Source organism: Manduca sexta, chromosome 25 (genome assembly GCF_014839805.1).
Source record: "Manduca sexta isolate Smith_Timp_Sample1 chromosome 25, JHU_Msex_v1.0, whole genome shotgun sequence".
Lineage (NCBI taxonomy): Eukaryota > Metazoa > Arthropoda > Insecta > Lepidoptera > Sphingidae > Manduca > Manduca sexta.
Window position 1 is genome coordinate 8,021,586 of NC_051139.1, and position 18,695 is coordinate 8,040,280.

The 18,695-nt window shown below is 36.0% G+C and overlaps 2 protein-coding genes and 2 long non-coding RNA genes across 5 annotated transcripts; 2 read left to right on the forward strand and 2 right to left on the reverse strand.

The window, feature by feature from the left end:
• Positions 1 to 566: 566 nt before the first annotated feature.
• Positions 567 to 8,743, reverse strand: LOC115446765. 2 transcript variants are annotated; one of them, XR_003938944.2, is made up of 6 exons: positions 8,713 to 8,743; positions 7,969 to 8,200; positions 7,165 to 7,326; positions 5,231 to 5,276; positions 2,711 to 2,840; positions 567 to 768 (listed from the first exon to the last, which is right to left on the reverse strand). It is a non-coding gene; the product is annotated as an uncharacterized LOC115446765 (long non-coding RNA). The 2 variants fall into 2 exon arrangements; XR_005113014.1 differs by lacking the exon at positions 8,713 to 8,743 and having other exon boundaries at positions 7,969 to 8,274.
• Positions 8,744 to 9,777: 1,034 nt separating this feature from the next.
• LOC115446775 lies at positions 9,778 to 10,232 on the reverse strand. The gene is made up of 2 exons (XR_003938947.1): positions 10,095 to 10,232; positions 9,778 to 10,016 (listed from the first exon to the last, which is right to left on the reverse strand). It is a non-coding gene; the product is annotated as an uncharacterized LOC115446775 (long non-coding RNA).
• A 1,421-nt stretch (positions 10,233 to 11,653) lies between these two features.
• On the forward strand, positions 11,654 to 14,099 carry LOC115446781. Its single transcript, XM_030173561.2, has 4 exons — positions 11,654 to 12,054; positions 12,522 to 12,576; positions 12,995 to 13,406; positions 13,932 to 14,099. Exons 1-4 carry the CDS (start codon positions 12,038 to 12,040, stop codon positions 14,015 to 14,017), a joined length of 570 nt encoding a protein of 189 aa, XP_030029421.2. The 5' UTR covers positions 11,654 to 12,037; the 3' UTR covers positions 14,018 to 14,099.
• Positions 14,100 to 14,902: 803 nt separating this feature from the next.
• On the forward strand, positions 14,903 to 17,785 carry LOC115446777. The gene is made up of 3 exons (XM_037442915.1): positions 14,903 to 15,416; positions 15,910 to 16,011; positions 17,615 to 17,785. Exons 1-3 carry the CDS (start codon positions 15,222 to 15,224, stop codon positions 17,753 to 17,755), a joined length of 438 nt encoding a protein of 145 aa, XP_037298812.1. The 5' UTR covers positions 14,903 to 15,221; the 3' UTR covers positions 17,756 to 17,785.
• Positions 17,786 to 18,695: the final 910 nt, after the last annotated feature.

Below are 18,695 nucleotides of genomic sequence, written 5' to 3' on the forward strand. Positions count from 1 at the left end.
TATTCAAATGTAGACTAATAACTGATATTATAATTTTTTATTTCTATATAATGTTCCATTCCTAATACAAACTACAGAGCACACACTGTAAAAAAGGAAAATATCTACCCCTTAAAAGGGAAAAGGCGTGTCGCTACTAAGTTCGTATTCATTACCTAAAACAACGCGATAGCCTATTTGAAAAAAAGATAAACAAAACTGCACACAGTCGAAAGAAAACTATGAAAAGCCCAATACTGTACGTCCAGGCGCAATATGCCTCCTCCTAGTATAGTTTATGAATGGGTGTAAAGCCGAAACCTTCGTAATAGCAGAAGTAGTCTCGGAATAATAACTAAACCAAAGTTATTATTCTAATAACGACGACCGTGCCCAGTATTAGGCAGTGTATACCTAATACAAGACTGGTATTATATTGTTATTCATTGCGAAGACCGTTTATCGAGGCACTCCCTCCTCAGCTATACTTCTCTGTTTGCATTGACTTCACAGCCTGATAGGATGTCCCGTCTATACTATGTTTCTGGTGCTCTATAGTGCAGGTATTTTATTAACAAAACACGGCATCATAAGTCACATATTTATTTAACATTTTCACATAAACGTAATCTTGACAGCATTCACTTTCACCAAATTATTAACTACACTACAAGATTTCTTATTTGTTCCTCCAGTGGGATAGTTTTCAGCCATGATGTCCAAGAGCAATCACAGCTTTATCGAAGGCGGCCACCGGACGAGGAGGTTGACCAACAGCGAGCACTGCATCTGTTTGGAAAATATTATAATCAATACTTTAAGTAGGCATTTAGCATTATAGCTAAATAGTCCTTCAGCTAATCTAAACCGTCGACATGTAAGTATAATGCATACGTGTGCTGATCATTGATATATACTCTGTATGACACATGCTTATATTGTCATGACGCCGGGAAATACTGATAAGTGTACCAATAAGTTTTCCTAGGCCGGCCGAGATTATTTCAAAATGAAATAATAGTACTAATTATTCAAAAACATATGGTGGGTCTAGGTACCTCATAAAAGCTTATTGCTCCTATAGACATATACTGTGATGCAATTTGAATCATTTTATTATATTATATTCATTACATCGTTTTTCTTCAGATAATATATCGTTCAAAAATAGTTTGACATTGGCTTACGCGTTATTCGTAAAAAATATACTTATGACAAAATATGGCTTCATATCATAATAATAAAGGAATGTATTACATTTGAATGTCCTCCAAAATTATGATGATGATAAAATAGTTATGGGACTGTAAAATATTTTTTATTACGTTTAAAAAAATTCGATGCCTGCTAGTGTGTGTCAACTCTTTGGCCTCGTGGCAGCATAGGTATAATATTATGTAATTTATTTGGTATCGTCGCACAAGTACGGACTTGGAGGTCCAGAGTTTGATGCCCAGATGGACCAACACCGAGTGGGTTTTTTAAACAAGATCAACCTAGGCTTGTGTTCCCAAATTAATTTAGACAGACAGCCGGTACTAAAAATGAAGGCAAATCCGTTCTGCAAGATGCTTGAAAAAGTGCATTCCACTGGTATCGGAATCAGGTCGAGTGGAAGAAGTGTGTGCCAAAGTGTAGGTACTAGTGTCGATCTTAAATTGAAAAATAATATAAACAATTTATAATTTTTTGACTTTCTATTTTTTGCTTATTAGAATCAGATTTTTTATGAGTTACAATTGTAATATTTACAGTTACGAGTAAAAGCCCAAAGTAATGCCAGAATATAAACCTCGTTAAAATAAAAGCCACAAGGGTTGCCACAACACGAACGTCATAATTTAGGTTAATTTAACGGCAGCCGACTGTTTTTGTCAATAAAGGCCATATATCATGGTCAACTAAACTGTTACCTACTGTTAATGCTTCCAGGCCAACGGGAAGTTTTATACTGTTTAGCATAAAAAAACACCCGTTAACCCATATTTCTGTAGGTCAGTGAATTATGGTATCCGACATTATGTGCCAACAATAAAGGGGGAGATCTCAGTTTTAGGACATACATTAATCAGGCGGATCACAATAAATTTGATCGATTCTATCTAGTTCCAAATTACTATAAAATTATTGTGATTTACAACACATTGCACATTTCCCGCTCTTGTTGAATTCAACTTTATTAAATACTAAAAAAAATAGTTTTATAGTTGACAATAATGCACGGTAAGGCAATTTTTTAAAACAAATAAACGCATAAGATTTGTGCATTTTGAAGGGAAATCAGAGACCATTAATAGTTATCAAATCTATTTATGATAATATTTTACTTAAAATAAAATAATGTTTGAACTGGGTGCCAGATTATATCATATTCCAGCGTCTTATCGTACCATGTAACATCAGAGCATATACGTTTTAAAGCCCATTAAAAATAGAAAGAGTACATACATGTTTTTCCGGTCTATTTATATCAAATATTTTTCCAGAAATCACCCGGGTTTTATTAAATTCTTATTCATTTTTATAATGTACAATTTGCTAAAAGGAGTTATTTGTCAAAGTGAATTGCTGAAGTCTTCCAATCAAATAAGCCGACTAGCATTGCTCAACCAATTATTCGTTGTGTATCGCGAAAATCGCTACTTACATAAAAAGTGATAAAAATATTTGTGTAATGTTTGACTCATTTGTTTAGGTGTACTCTAAATTAATGAAAGTGACAATAAATGACTTATGCAACACGATGCGCAAGCCGTCACTGGATATGTGCTACTTGACTGTATACTGTGACGAGGGAGGCGCCGCTGCAGCATGGCGGGTGACATGAGCCGCAGCATGGCGCGCAACCACCGCTTCCACCACTGAAAGAAACGAAGATGAAGGAAGATGGCTTGATAAAGGACTGTTGCCAATGAGATTTTGTTTCTCGTCTACTGATCTTCCAAAGGCTGCCTTGATAAAACACTCATCATCAGCCACAGAAAATCCTCTGCTGGAGCTATCTTCTTTACGGAAGGCCTATACCTTCCCTAAAGGATTCTAGAAGACTTGTTATGGTGATCACATACAGCCAGTTCTCGCGACCTGTATTTAGTCTTAGTTTTCCATTAAAGGTTGTTAAATAATATGCTCCAGCACCATAGGGGTAATCCCTTTGCTTTTCTAAATATCATAAGTATGAAATGGATTTTTGTGCCCGTAACAGTTTACAGTATAGTCACTTACTGAATAGCGGACATAATTCCTTGTAGTTGACCTATTATACTTGCACGATTACACATTGTCATTTATTTTAATAGTTTAAAATCCAAACATTACACCAGAGATTTAGATGCTTTGTCGATTGAGAATTTTGACTACTTGTGTCAATAATTGACAGTTATGATTTATTTAAAATGTGTTTCGTATTTCAAAACTATAGGCATTTATAGAACTATAGTTTGTATAATATGAAACTTGACAAAAAGGAAATATTGAAACAATAGATATAACATTATAAATTATGCGTTTCTAGGAATTGTATCTCTCTATATAAAAACCAGGTCCATATACACACACACACACACACACATACACACACACAAACTCTTACGCCTTTTATCCCTGAAGGGGTAGATAGAGGTGCAACAAATGCATCCACTTTTCACCGTGTGTATTTTGTCCCAAGATGTAACAGGGTTGAGCCTATATCTTACGGGGCACAAACGCCAGACTCTGGGCTGAAACTGAGGAGAAGAACCCAATTTATGAATGTTTCAGATTCGGAATTCGAACCCAGCATTTCAGCTGTACAGTCACATTGTAATATAACTACGCCACCGAGGCAGTCTTACCATACAACATGAACTAACTTTATAGCTCATCAATCTCTCGGGTTTAGGCACAAATAATAGATTTTGATGAATCATATTATGTAGAGACCATGACCTAACTATGCATCTTTAACTTGACCGCAATTACTCATTGAAGTCTTTTTGTGGATGAACTGTGATTGAGCTCAATTGATTGTAAAACATCCAAATAGACCACCTAGTACTCCATCGCGGCTATGCCATGGTTTCTGAGGTTCTGCACCGTCTGTAGAGTAATGTTTTAAGTCTGAATTTGTTATACTGGATAAATATATAAGATATTACATATTTCACAGTTTAGAAATGTTAAGCGTATACAAAAATACATGTATTTGGTATTATATGTTTTAATATTGTAGTATTTAATAGTTACTATAATTAGTAGCGACAATGTTGTATTAGGTTTAAAGTATCACTAAAGATATTGTACAAATGATGATGATATAAATAAATAAAATGTATGGGAGTAAAATTATTATCATGGACAATTATACTTTCTGGATAAAATTGTAAATTTATTTAATTCAACTGGACTCTATGTTTTCATACTGCATCATACAAAGGCTTAGGATTATATATTATGAACTATATATGAACATAGTATGTTTATGTAGTACTTATTGTTATGTATTTGACGAAATAATTCGTAACATACAACCTAATATTTGTCATAATGTTACGAAGCACACATTGATGCCTGATTTTGAGTGTAAATTATTAAAGATTGATTGCATTGTCTGTTTGAAAACCAGTGTTGAAAACAAGCACACATTAACGGGTGAAATCAAAACGTAATTTAAAATATATTTCCATGTATTTTAGAAATTTGCACCTGGTACAGTTATATGACGAAATCATAGTTGAAAAAAGTCAACTGTCCGTAGCCAAGTATATAAAACAATAGATGTATCATCATCAGCCGCAGGATGTCCACTGCTGAACATGGGCCTCCCACAAAGATTTTGAAATCGACCTATTGGAAGCGGCCCGCATCCAGCAACCGCCTGCGACTTTTATGAAGTCATCTGCAACAGCTGTGTATACATCTATTTATTATTTCGGACGTCCACCTCCTGAGTGGACGTCCGAAATAATAAATAGATGTATACACAGCCGTTTTCAATTAACGATCCCAATTTTTCTTTTCGATACGATCTCGAGAATAAACAAATTAAAATAAGTAACCATGTCAATAATAAACTTTGTTCTGATTGGTCAATTTCGCGATAGATCGAAAAAAGCGATTGAGATAGTTTAGTGAAAACCGCGATTAATTATAATTATTATTTTCCTAATTTATAGAGGTTATTATTTTCCTTACAAACCATATAAAATCTATTATTGAATAATACTTCAATTATAATATAAATTATTTTTGAATAATATAGGTAGGTACTTACTTTAATAATTATACGAATGTGCACACGAAGGATAATGAGATTTTACCTGCAAACAATAACTCAGTGTTAAGTGATGGCCTTATAGTATTTCCCCTCCTTGGTATAGTTGCAAGGATTACAGGTTGTATTGGATTACGGTTAAAAATAAATTAAGATTGTGTGAGATTTATACAGACTTTATTAGTTGAGTAAAATCAGTATATTCGTTACGTGGTATTAAACTAAAAGAAACATTGACACGAACGTCCATATAAACTATTTTTTCACAATCTTTAGTAAGAACTAAAGTTCGCTACAGCGTTAAACATCAGTCGTTGTCCAACCAAACTAAATGATTTCTTATGTTTACGCGAATGTTGGACATTTAAATTAAACTACCAAGCAAACTTTTTAAACATGCAGTGCTAAAGCGATTTAATAGAGTATAAGTAAAAGGCCAACCAATAACGAATTGCAGTACATTTCAACTGAACACAGTGAGTTCCACATCAGTGGAACTCCAGATCTAGTACGTAGTAGTACATATATATATCAATGATGAGAACAATAAAACACTGATTCCAGTGATAGACTCAAGAACACTTTTCCTTTTTAAATGTAACCGACCACAGAGGCCATTACAAATATTAAAATATCTATTATTCAGTTTTTTTTTCTGAATTATAAGAACAAAAGACAGACAGACTTTTGTTGGTACGGTATTAAAATTTTGTTGCTATAAAAGAAAAAAGAATGTTGACTTCTAAATTTTTTAAGACAAGTTGTATAAATCATACCATATGAAAATGCGGAAACATTTATATTTTTGAACAACAATTAGTAGATACTAGATACTAACAACTATGGAAATGATATAGGTTCAGACTATTACATATAAATAGGTATTACTGTTGACTTGGGGTATTTATGCAAATCTATCCATAAGATTTTATGATGCTTGTTATAATATAATTTTACGCACGCTTCATTTCCTCATTGATATTTCCTCGGCATAGGTTATTAACATAGGTAAAAAAGAATTATAATATCTTTTTTCGATCAAATGACTCGGCAGAGACCCACTAATCGTAGAAACCGATAAACGGATTTCCATTAAGGCCCTCCCTTGACCAAACGGTGTTGAACTTTCGATTGATTTATGGCGCACGAGCTACAGGCGGGAATATGCAAAGAGATATAGGTATATGCAATAGGTACGATTAAAGCACTCTCGCGCCTTTTACCCCCGAACGGCTAAACAGACGCAACTGGTGCGTGGCCCCAACTTTCCACCAAACTAGCGACACCGCCTTAAACCTAGCACACAAATCGACCATATCCTCGATCCTTATATAAGTTACTTTTTATCCCAGAAGTTCACTGTGGTAGTTTCTATACCTGGAAAGCTCTTTAAAGCGGGCGTAGCTGTGTACCTAGTATTCCATAGTTAGACAATATCTGGAAAACAATAACGGCGTCATCGTGTAAATTCCTAAAGCATGACACGAGCTATCAGTAATAACACGCAGCACAGTGTTAAATCACTAGCCTGCTATCCATCAAACAAACAAAGGATTGATTTTAATCTGCAAATATATTATGATCCGCATATTGCACAAGAAACTAGCTTGTTTATCGATACATCGTAGAAAACAAGCTAAATATTTATGTATTTCAACGCGGAGATTTGTGTAAAGACATTTTTCATAATATTTATCTGATTCTGAATTACCAATTAAATTATAAATAATCGCAATTCGAATAGAAGGGATATAATAAAATGTTAAATAAAAAAAATTCAACAACGGGTAAACTTTAGTACCTACCAATATTGATGATAAAAATACTGATCCGATGGGAAAATTGTAGCAGATATTTAGTACCTATTGGATATCGTTTTAATTTATCTAAATGATGTTAAAACACCACCACTTTAAATGATAGAAGATACTCACAGGACGTTCATAGTTGATAAGTTGGTATCGAACTTTTTTGTCTTGGTTGTTCAGCACCATCCCTGGCCAGCTTGTTGGCCTGTAGTCAAAGGTACTGTCGTGAACTATTAGCGGCCGGCGCAGAGTTACCGGGTCCATACCGCATGGGAGGCATCTCGGACCCTAGATGGAACCAAACTTTAGTCATAGCATCTAAATTTTTTTGGTATCTACCATAACTAACAAGAGCGAGTGCTCTTGGTTGCAATTTTTACCCCATTAAATACCTATTACGAGCCTTGGCGTGATGGTCATTTATCTTTTATGAGAAGTTTTCGAATTTAGTTGATTGAGAGACCAGCTTATTTCTATTGTGTTAATTGTAACAATTACAGTACCATTCAACCTATATATTTCTTCATATTTTTTTTGGGATTAAACTCAATAAATGGTCTACACATTGACGAATATTCTATAGCCACGAACGTCCATATAAACTACTTATTTGTTCAAAATCTGAACTAAAATGGCAACCATAACGTCGCTCTTATAACCAATTTATTCAGTTGGACAACAAATAATTTTCCTTATTTGACTAATATTTTTATGCAAATCCAGGTTTACACTTAGACTCGAGCTTTTATATCATGAGCGCCACTATGTATACAACCACAAGCTATCAATATTGACCACACTAAAGTCACTTTGAATGGATATCAGTTCAAATCATTTGAACACAGTGAATGTTCAGAACGCCAAATTTAGTACGTACTTAGTACATAAATATTGTATCGATGGTCCTACACGATTTTTGAGGTTATGTACCTGGACGGGCAGGCAGGGGATGAATTCCGGCGGCTCCTTGTAACTTGGCAAATTCTGTATTGGGCTACACATTTTGATCCTATCGTATGTGTTTTATTATTTAATTAAGAAAACGAATGGGTATTATGCACTTAAAATTTTTCCTATTATTTTTTATTATTTAGTGATTGAGACTTTTACTTCGTTTTTAAAAATGACTGAATTGACATTATTCCTGACATTTATTGTTTCTCTTTTAGACGTTTGTATGAAAGAAGTACAAGAACTTTTTACTAGTGAGCCCTCAAGTGAGCCCCATACTGAGCTTGCAACCTCAGAACAATGAGAGTGTTATTGTTCTGAGCTTGCAAGGGACCGCCTTCTACATAGACGGCATTTCATGAAAATTACGTTTCAACTTTTTACATCTCAACAACAGCGTCTCTTACAGGATCTAAAACACAATCAACCAAAATAAATAATTACAACGGAACCAAACAAAGACCTTCACAAAATATCATTTTAACCGGTAAAGAAGTCCGACCACACAACCGGATCATGACTGTGCTATGAACGTATAAGGGATTGTGTGTACGGTATCTTCGCCCAGCCATTGCTAATATGGAATAACAAAAAAAGTTGCATCTAATGATAATCCTTGCGTTTACAGAATGACTTGAGTATACTTCTAAACGATAATGAAAGTAGTAAGCAAATTGTTAAACGCTCTTTTTACAATAAACATTATATTAGCAAAATAATTACAGAATACAATTTTAGACATTTTTTGACAACGTCCAACCAGAGAGAATAATAATAGAATAGTCGTCGCGTGACATATCTTCTCTTCTGCCAGCCTGCCCGCGCAGCCGAATACTTCCGGAAACGTCCGATGTCATCGGCTAGGATAGCGGCGCGTAACAAAATGTTTTACCATTTCTGGCAAAACAACCAAATCACTTTTCATTAGAGTTGCTTATCGATAGTCGACTATCGCTAAACTATCGATAGTGTATCGATAGTTGACGTCATACCAATAGTATCGATAGTCAACGATCAAACTCAAGAAGGGAATTAGATAGATATAGAGGGATGAGTATTGGCATCTGCCAAAACATCTGTTTAGGACCCCAACCGATATTATCGATAGTATCGAAAATATGATACAGGGCCATGGTATTGATATACAAATATAGTATTGATAGTATCGAAAGTATTAGCTTTGATAGTATTGATACTATCGATACAATAGACATCAGAGACAGCACTATCGATGGCCAGATTTTTTTAGATTGTCAATACAAAAGCTACCTATATAGATAGCTTTTGGTAAAAACTAAAAAGCTTATACCTAAGAAATCCTAATGGTTTTTGCAATACTATCGATACCGCGATTTACCTCACCGCTCCACCAGCTATTCCGATCTAGGGGACAGAGCCTAAATCAGCACATTTAAAAACGTTAGTAGTATGCCGTCACTCTAAGGCCTGTGCTGGAATATGGTGCAGTTGTGTGATCTCCACATTATACAGTTCACGTTGAGGGAAACTAGTGCATTGGCTACCGGTATGGTATTAGATCTAGACAAATATAGGTAGAATAAAGGTTGATGGAAGCGCAACAACAACATGCCCTAAGTCTATAATACTATCTTACTTCTGCGCATGGGCTATGGCAGCGGTGTATTGTACACTTTTGATTATTAACCTGCAAGTCTTTGCTCTGAAGGATCATTGCTTAGTCCAAATTTACCATTACTCGCAAACCAAAACAGAATTGGACACACATCTTAGGCACAATGTCAGCCTTAATAAAATGAAAAGACAGAATACGCTTATAGTAGTTTATTTGCACATGACGGCACTATTGCACTAAGAACAAACATGGAAATCCTATGGACCGCTACACTCGACCACTCCGCTGCAGACGCCATGGTTCGCCGTAGCGACTGGCGAGCGCCGGCATCCGCACTGTACACTAGCAAATCTTAGTGCAGCAAGTGTAGATCGTGATGCAGGGGCAGCATGGGCCGCAGCATCCGCCGCAACAACCACCGCAGGGTCCGCACCTGAGAAAAAAAATGGGTTATTAGCTCGAAGGAAACAAGGAGAAGTACTTAATACTGACACCTAAGTTCTGCACTTACATCTTGCTTATAGGTTTTTAGGAGTACGAAGGTCTAAAATAAAATCCGAAGAATCTTGAGCTGCAAAGCGGTTTTTCTAAGCTTTTTCAAAGTTCTTGTACTTTTTTTAGGGCTTTTTAATGTTTATCACTCGAATGATTTGATTGTACTGACCTATAGCTGCATTTGTAGTATTAACAACACCTCGCTTCAAGTCAAATCTAGAAGAATATTTCAATAATTGCAAATATTCTTTCTTTTTATGCCAGTATTATTAAATTGTAAATTTAATTTAAGCATAGTATTCACGCTCGGCTGATATGTAAATTTGGCGTGCTCGTTGGACAAGTTAGCAAAATAGGAAAAAAATTGTCATGATTTTAAATTTGGCAAACATTACGTAGATTTGAAACATTTTTCCTGCCTCCCTAAATCATTTCATAGTTAATAGTCATTTGATATTACGTCTATTCCTTCAAAAAGTGTAATTAATTGGATTTTAATGGATTGGATAATAATGACAGACGACTTAATAAAAGTCGCAGGAACCCTGTGTTCAGCAGTGGACTTTATGAGGGTGATGATGATGGATGATAATGGTCTATTGGCAGCATATTTAGTCGGCGAACCTTCCCAGATTCGATGATTAATATTGAATGAATTGTTTCACTCGAATGCAGCTTAAAATTTTAGTAAATAGTTTAATAAGAATAAGGAGTTAAGATATAACTACAATTAATAAATAATTCTGCCTAATAACTGATATAATAAAAAATAACCGTTATATTTTTATGTGTTTTGTGAACACCGGAGATGTGTATTGTAATAGACATAGATTTAAATCATGTACTAGGCACTTTTAATCATAATTAAAACTTTTGATTTATTTCATCTTTTATTTTAAAGAATATGTAGGTACCTAAATATCGTTTTCGGAGTTAAAAACTTCGTTTAATCGTAAAGTCTCCTGGTGAATGAACTTCGGTATTATGAAACCCAAAGAGAAATTGAGGCGAATAGCAACCCTATTAAATCATGGCCAACATGATTCTTTTAGAAATTCCCTTCAATATAAAAACAAAATTTTCCGAGTTGCCTCCCAAATGTAAATTGTTATAAAAAATTCAAAATAATCAAAAACCAAATTTCAAGTAATTTAATAAATAAGACAAAAAACAGTAAGTATAGACGCTGGCACTTTTTTTGTATAAATTAAGTAATAAGTAGATTTTCTTTATATTTCATATATTTTATGACGTCGGAAAAATGAGTGGATGCATCATAAATTAAATACTTTATTACTCTATTTCAGGATAAACATGGTGAAATGCAAACCGTGCATTCCTATTCGTCCTTGTCGAAGTCGTGAACTGCGAGGTGGTATATTGTACACTGACTGCTACTGTCTTCGTAGAAATGGACTTCAATACGACTGTCGTAGGAGTGGATGTCAGTCCTCTCCTCTATGCCAGGTGTTACCAGCTCCCATCTGCGAACCGTCTCGCGTAGCCTGTTACAGCCACTACCTTAATCCTCATGCAGAATCTTTGAGAGCGATATGCAGGATGCAGCCATGGTGAAAAAATAATTGGGGCAAATGCATAAAAAACAATTTGGCCTGATTCACAGTGGATGGCAAATAATCAAAAAAATCGCATGAGCAATGATAAAAATGTAATTAATGTGCATCCGCCTTTTTAATAAGCTGATACAATAGTACTGGCTATACAAAATTCTTGATTTTTTCAAATATAGAATACGACAAAGAAAAGAAGACAATAAAAATGTGGATTGACGCAGAATTTTTCTAGGCCCGTTCAGAATAGACGTATTTTTGTATAAAATTTTTATGAAATTTATAAATTTTCGTGTTAATGTAGCTTAAATACAACTTTCTTTTGAATAATATTATATAATATAAAAAAAAACACCTCCTTGTTTAAGTCAATTTTCTTATATTTTCTATGAAAAATATCAAAATGTAAGTATATGTATGTTAATGTAATGTAATGAAAGCTTTTATTTTACAGATTCATGTTTCTGCGCGGTACTATTGCTATGGCGCAGAAACATGAGGTTACAGATTGATGTTCGTATCAGGGGTAGGTAGACTTATTTCGTTTCACTTTGAAGCGGGGAACAAGTCTAGCAACTTGGTGCGTTCTGATTGCCTGTACACTGTGAAAGCAGGCTTCCCAAAATGGGCTTTATAAAGTAGCCGCTCACTAAGCGATACCGGCTTCAAAATATACCACTCTAATAATATAATTCTATATTAAAACTAAGAGATTGAGCGGACTGTTGCTATGCTTCTTCAGGCCAGTATACTCATTACTCACTGGCCGTACGGCATGTTGGTAACTCGTCTCTGTGCGAGTTGTAACCAACTTAATATAGTTAATTATATCAAATACAACAAAATGATCACTTTTGAATCTTTGTTCGCAGGTGCTCACCTTGTGGACCTATGGTATGCTACAAATACGAAGACTGTGGTCCTCCGGTTAGTACAGGGACAAATGATATAGATGGAAGTGTTTGGGGTTAATGATAAAAAAAATCATACCAGTGCGTTAGCCTGTTCACTTACAAAGGGTTTTGTTTGTTCAGCTGCAGTGTTTGCCGCGATCTGCGTTCAAGCGAAACGGCTTGCAGGACTGCCAGTTTTTCCAGCAGGGATCGATCCGGTATCTGTGCCGGGCAGGTCCTTGTCCAAAGCCGTGCCCGCCGCCCTGTCCGCCGTGCGTGCGTCGCCCCCCACCCGGAAAAACCTACGTCACGCGCTTCAGCGACTTCGACTTGATGTCACAATGGTAGTGTGATGTCGTCCTCTAGCCTGGGTAAATACAGTTCGTATCTTTCACGGCGGGCAGAGCGATATCATTAACACCAATATATAAACCCAAAAACATTGTTCACAGAAAGCCAAACCAACTGATGGAGGTACAAGGGCGGAGGAGGTTGGGGTAGAAAAAGAGGACGATAAAGAAAACCAATTAAAGAGAACCAAGAGTCGAGAGTTGCGTGGCGGAATAATGTACTATAGTTGTCATTGCATCAAACGAAATGGTTTGCAGCATGACTGTCGTCGCACAGGGTGCGGTGGCGAGCCGGCATGTTTGACAATGCCAGATCCTGTATGTGCACCGAGTCAGCTCGCACGTGCCCGCGGTCTTGCAGACCCTGCCCCGCTTGCTGCTCACATGCACGCACAAGGTGGGGGTGGCACGGCTGGTGCTGCTGAAGCGGGTTCTAGCGGCGGGAAAAGGTTCATTGTCTGTGAGCTGAAAGGCGTCGTCCCGGATGTGTCTGTTGATAAATCAGGAAAATGTTGTAAGTGTCCCATTCTACATGACGTCTCTATTCAAAATAAAACGGCTGGTAATATAAGTGATTACATATCTATTCCCACAACTTCTAACGCTTTGCCGCGTAGTACAAATTGCGCTTGTGCAAGTAATCCTTCAACGAATACGGAACGTACTTTATTTGTATTCGATGAGCAAACTATTAAGACAATACTTAAAAGATTTGATGAAAAGGAAGTAGCAACTAAAGTAGGTTCGCAACCTTATAATCGTAGCCAAAAAACGGCAAAGCCTGTGGTGAAGGAAGAACCTTGCACAAGACCCGGTTGCGTACATTGGAAGCCGCCGCCGCCATGCTTGTGGGATGCGCCATGTAAAGCGGATTGTTTCGAGGCTCATCCAGGAATCCAGCCGGGCCGTAACCCACTAACAGGCGCCGGCGGCTCCTGTGTTCGAGAAGGATCTCCTGGTGGAACTGTGGCATCTATAGGTACTCCTGTACAGAAACCTAAAGATAAAATGAAACTGTTGACCCCTGAATGTTGTACAGGTTGCCGCGCACCGAATGAAGGCGGTGCCTCGACGAGTGATAACCCTGCAGCGGGACTACCAGTATTGGTTATGAAGCTCTGCTAAGGTGTAACTCTTTATATAAAAAAAACCCTAAGAAAAAGTGTAAAACATCTAATAACACGGCAATAAATAGTTTTTGTTTTAAGTGTTTTATTTTTATTTGGTTTTAGTAATTAACAATTTCATTTCGAATCTATTTATAATTTCCTGAAGACCTTGCCATGGGCGGTGGCAAGTAGTTTGAATAGGATCTTCGGGCATGCGTAGAAAAGATCGCACACCTCTTGAAAAGAGGGGATCCTTTGTCCAAGAGGTATTTTGTGTTGCTTATAGAGTACTCTATACTTTGGCTGAGTAACGTGAGGATCTGGCTTCGATTCCAATAGAATTATAGGTATTTGTGATAATGTCGCTACCATGCTGATTGGCACGCAGTCAGATTAAATATGACTTGTGCCGGGCTTCCTGCAACGTCTTGCCAATCACCGTGCTGGAAACGTTATATACAAGTTGGTCACAGACGTGGTATACTGTAATCTTCTTCTTCTTTTTTAGTATTCCACCGTTTATCAAAAGTGCTATGTCATGTGATCAAAAGTAATAATTTATAGAATGTCATAAAATCTCTTCTGTACTATTGTTAAAGCCTCGGTAAAGCCATTATGGACTTCTTCCGTAGTATTATAATACTCTTTGATGAACTTCCTTTTGGCATATGACCACTTATAATTCTGAGATTATAATGCCGGCACCACACATAGCATAAATATTTGAACACTTGTTTGAACTCATGTGTGGCACGGGTATTTGCGTATTTGTGCAAAGTTTGTTTAAATGTTTGCGTATTTACCATTCGGTATCGGATTTTCGACCACACATCAAAGCGTTCTAAGTTATCGAGTTGCTTGAAGGAAAACCGATTATATGGAAACCTAAAAGTAAAGGCCATAAAAATTGAAATTTGGTCAGTATCTGTAACTGTGTTCAAATGTGTGGCAAAATCTTTGTTCAAATATCTGTCTGTGTGTGTCGCCGGCATAATACTACGGAGGGCATATGACATAATATTGACATAATTTACGGTACCTATCGAAATGACAATAATAATTTAATATCATTACATATTCCTCGACATTTTAAGAAAAATCCATAATGTAGTATCGCTAAAAACTCCACGACATTTTAGGAAAAATGCCATAATATAGTAACATTATTATGTATAATTCAACAAAATATACTAAAGCTTAAAAACATAGCGAACATTAATATGTTTTCAAACTGGAAAATAGTCCGTGCAACGTTTACTCCGTTGTACAAACAAGGAATCGTGATGACACGCCGGGCGAAAACAAGTGCATCTTCTGGGTCTGGTGATGGGAAGAAAGGCGATGAACTCAGCATAATCTGTCCGTGTTGCGCATGTCCAAGTGATTACAATCCATCCACTCCGACAATCTATAACGTAAATATATTATGTTTATTTTCTTTGAATTTGCTTTAGATGAGACACTATAATTGCAACAGTGTTTCGCAAACTGACTGCAAAAGATAAGTATAGTGTCTGACAGCGAGTTCAAAGAAATCTAGTTAAAATTTCTTAAAGGGAAATAATATTGATAAGAAATATTTAAACTAGTACCTAGACTAAACTAACTGTAATGCCTACTAGAATACTTATCGAGTATTTCATCTCTGCAATGTCAATACTGTAACATCAAAGCTCTTTTTGTGTTGTTTATACAACATTGTTTTACGAAACAATCGTAGATATTGTTTTCTATTATGCCATATATAGGTATGTATATCTCTCTACGCCTGCCTTTATACAATAGCAATATTACCAAATACCGCATTTAACACTGTAATGCCACTTGGACGTATTACTCCTATACTCCTAGAATGTTTTACCATTCTTTTCGTATTGCAAAATGTCTATGCGAGTAATTTATTTTTAGAGTCGAAAATACGGACACTCTCTACCTTCAAATGATGTCATGCCTCCCTTCGATCCTATACCAAACGTGCCTACAGGAATATTCAGATGCACGGCCGGAGAGGTATGTTGCTTTTAATTTTACAAGTTTTAAATATATTTTAAAACTAATGGCTGGTTTCGATAAACGATTCCAATCGATAATCTCGGATTCAACCCAATAATTAACCAATCAAATGAAGTAATCTATAAGCCTGTCAAATTAACTTTATTCTGATAGATCTATTTGTTGGATCGATCCAAAGGCAACGATTGGGATCTTTTGTTGAAATCAACTGTTAATTCGTAAACTTTATTACAGATTTTTTTAGTATATATTTTTTTTCTTTTTATATAAACATGCTCGTTTATATCTTCCACTTTTGCTAGTCATAAGTAATATAAGTACTTGTTGTTTAGAATCAAAATCCAATTTTGGCCGTTGTGTACATTTACATTCTTGTTTGAAATAGAATCGTACCTTGAAAGTCTATTTTGAAATTATGCGCATTTATCTACACTGTCTAATGCACAACTAAAAGTTTATAAAAAGACTAGCTTTTGCTCGCGGCTCCGCCCGCGTTATAAAGTTTTTCATGCTAAAGTTTTCCATTATAAAAGTATTAGTTTCCCGGGAGCCTATGTTCTTCCCAGGGTTTCAAACTGTCTCCATACCAAATTTCATCTTAATACGTTGGGTAGTTTTTGAGTTTAAGACGTTTAGGCAGACGGATGCAGCGGGGGACTTTGTTTTATAATATATTTTTTAGAACTTTTTAAGAGGAACAATCCCGTCATACATCATTGTTGCATAACTTTAACCGTTTACGCAACGCACGCAACGGAAGCTCTCAAAACTAATAAATTGTCCCCGTATTTGCAACATGTTTCATTACTGCTCCGCTCCTATTGGTCATAGCGTGATGATATACAGCCTATAGCACCCCACAAATAAAGGGCTATCCAACACAAAACGAATTTTTCAGTTCGAATCGGTAGTTCCTGAGATTAGCTATTACTGCTCCGCTCCTATTGGGTATAGCGTGATGATTTATATAGCCTATAGCAATCCACGAACAAAGGGCTATCCAACGCAAAAAGAATTTTTCAGTTTGGACCGGTAGTTCCTGAGATTAGCCATTACTGCTCCGCTCCTATTGGGTATAGCGTGATGATATATGGCCTATAGCACTACACGAACAAAGGGCTATCCAACGCAAAAATATTTTTTCATTTTGGACCGGTAGTTCCTGAGATTAGCCATTATTGCTCCGCTCCTATTGGGTATAGCGTGATGATATATAGCCTATAGCACACCACGAACAAAGGGCTATCCAACGCAAAAAGAATTTTTCAGTTTGGACTGGTAGTTCCTGAGATTAGCGCGTTCAAACAAACAAACAAACTCTTCAGCTTTATATAATAGTATAGATATAAGAGTGGTAAGTTTACAAACACTTTTTCCTGCCTGCAGCCATATAGTTACGGTTCAATGAAACAAACCCGGAATCTACTTTTACAACATACCAGAGTCGAGTCCTCCATCAATATTTCTGAAACAAAATTAAATGCTACTTCTATTAGTAACACAGATAATGAGATGATATGTGGCTCATTCTATGTAATTGTAAGCAGTGATAGTCTCGTGATAGCTTTATTATTTTATGTAAAATATATTCTTGCTTCAGATACTCGGAAAAGGTGCTGATAAATGTGGGATGTACCAATGTCCAGAATATTTCTCGTATCAACACATGACTTACTACGATATGCATTTGATTCTACGAGCGGTCCGAAGGCCTAGTGCTAACACGGGAAGAAAACCATAGCAAATTGTTTTCCTGTAATACAATATTATACTTAAGGCGATACCTCAAGGTCCATTTTCATACATTTTGTTTCACCTTTAATCTGGGTAACTAAACAAGCATTGGCAAGTAAAGAATTTAAATTCACGTCTAGTTAGTGATTAGTTCTCGCAGTTGAAAGAAAAACGTAAAATAATTAATAATCATGGATATTTCTGCCTTTAAAATTTCGTCATATTAAATTTTAAAGGCCGAAATATCCATGATTATTAATTATTTTTACGTTTTTCTTTCAACTGCGAGAACTAATCACTAACTAGACGTGAATTTAAATTCTTTACTTGCCAATGCTTGTTTAGTTACCCAGATTAAAGGTGAAACAAAATGTATGAAAATGGACCTTGAGGTATCGCCTTAAGATGAACTTTAAAATGTCAAAAAGACAGACATAAAATCATTAAGATCGCTGTAATTTTTTTTTTATATATATTTAAATATTATTTTGCTTCCATGAATCTTTTATAAACCTAACTATAAAATACGTATTACATATTATATAAAATAATATTTTTTTAACTTAAATTCCTAATTCGATAATTTATTCTCGTACAACATCGTCTTTACCCAGGGGTTCAAGGGGTGCATGATACAGAGGTGCAGGGACTCAAAGAGCATAAGCCGTTTGCCCGTTGGACCCTAGGGAAGGCGCCGAGAGCTGTGGGGGGCACTACAGGTTCTAACTGAAAAGTCATAAAACATACAGCTTTTGTCAACAATTTTTTTTTATACCGGCGCGGCAAAGTGACCCCGTTTTGACATAAACAAAGGCCGCTGGAACAAGAGGCCTAAATTTTTTTGCTCGACCCTTGTAAAAAATAAATATAAAATTTTTATTTTATGGTTATATTGGTGAGGGGGCACAGACTCTCTTTCTCACTTCTACGTCCAATTAGGTTTTTTT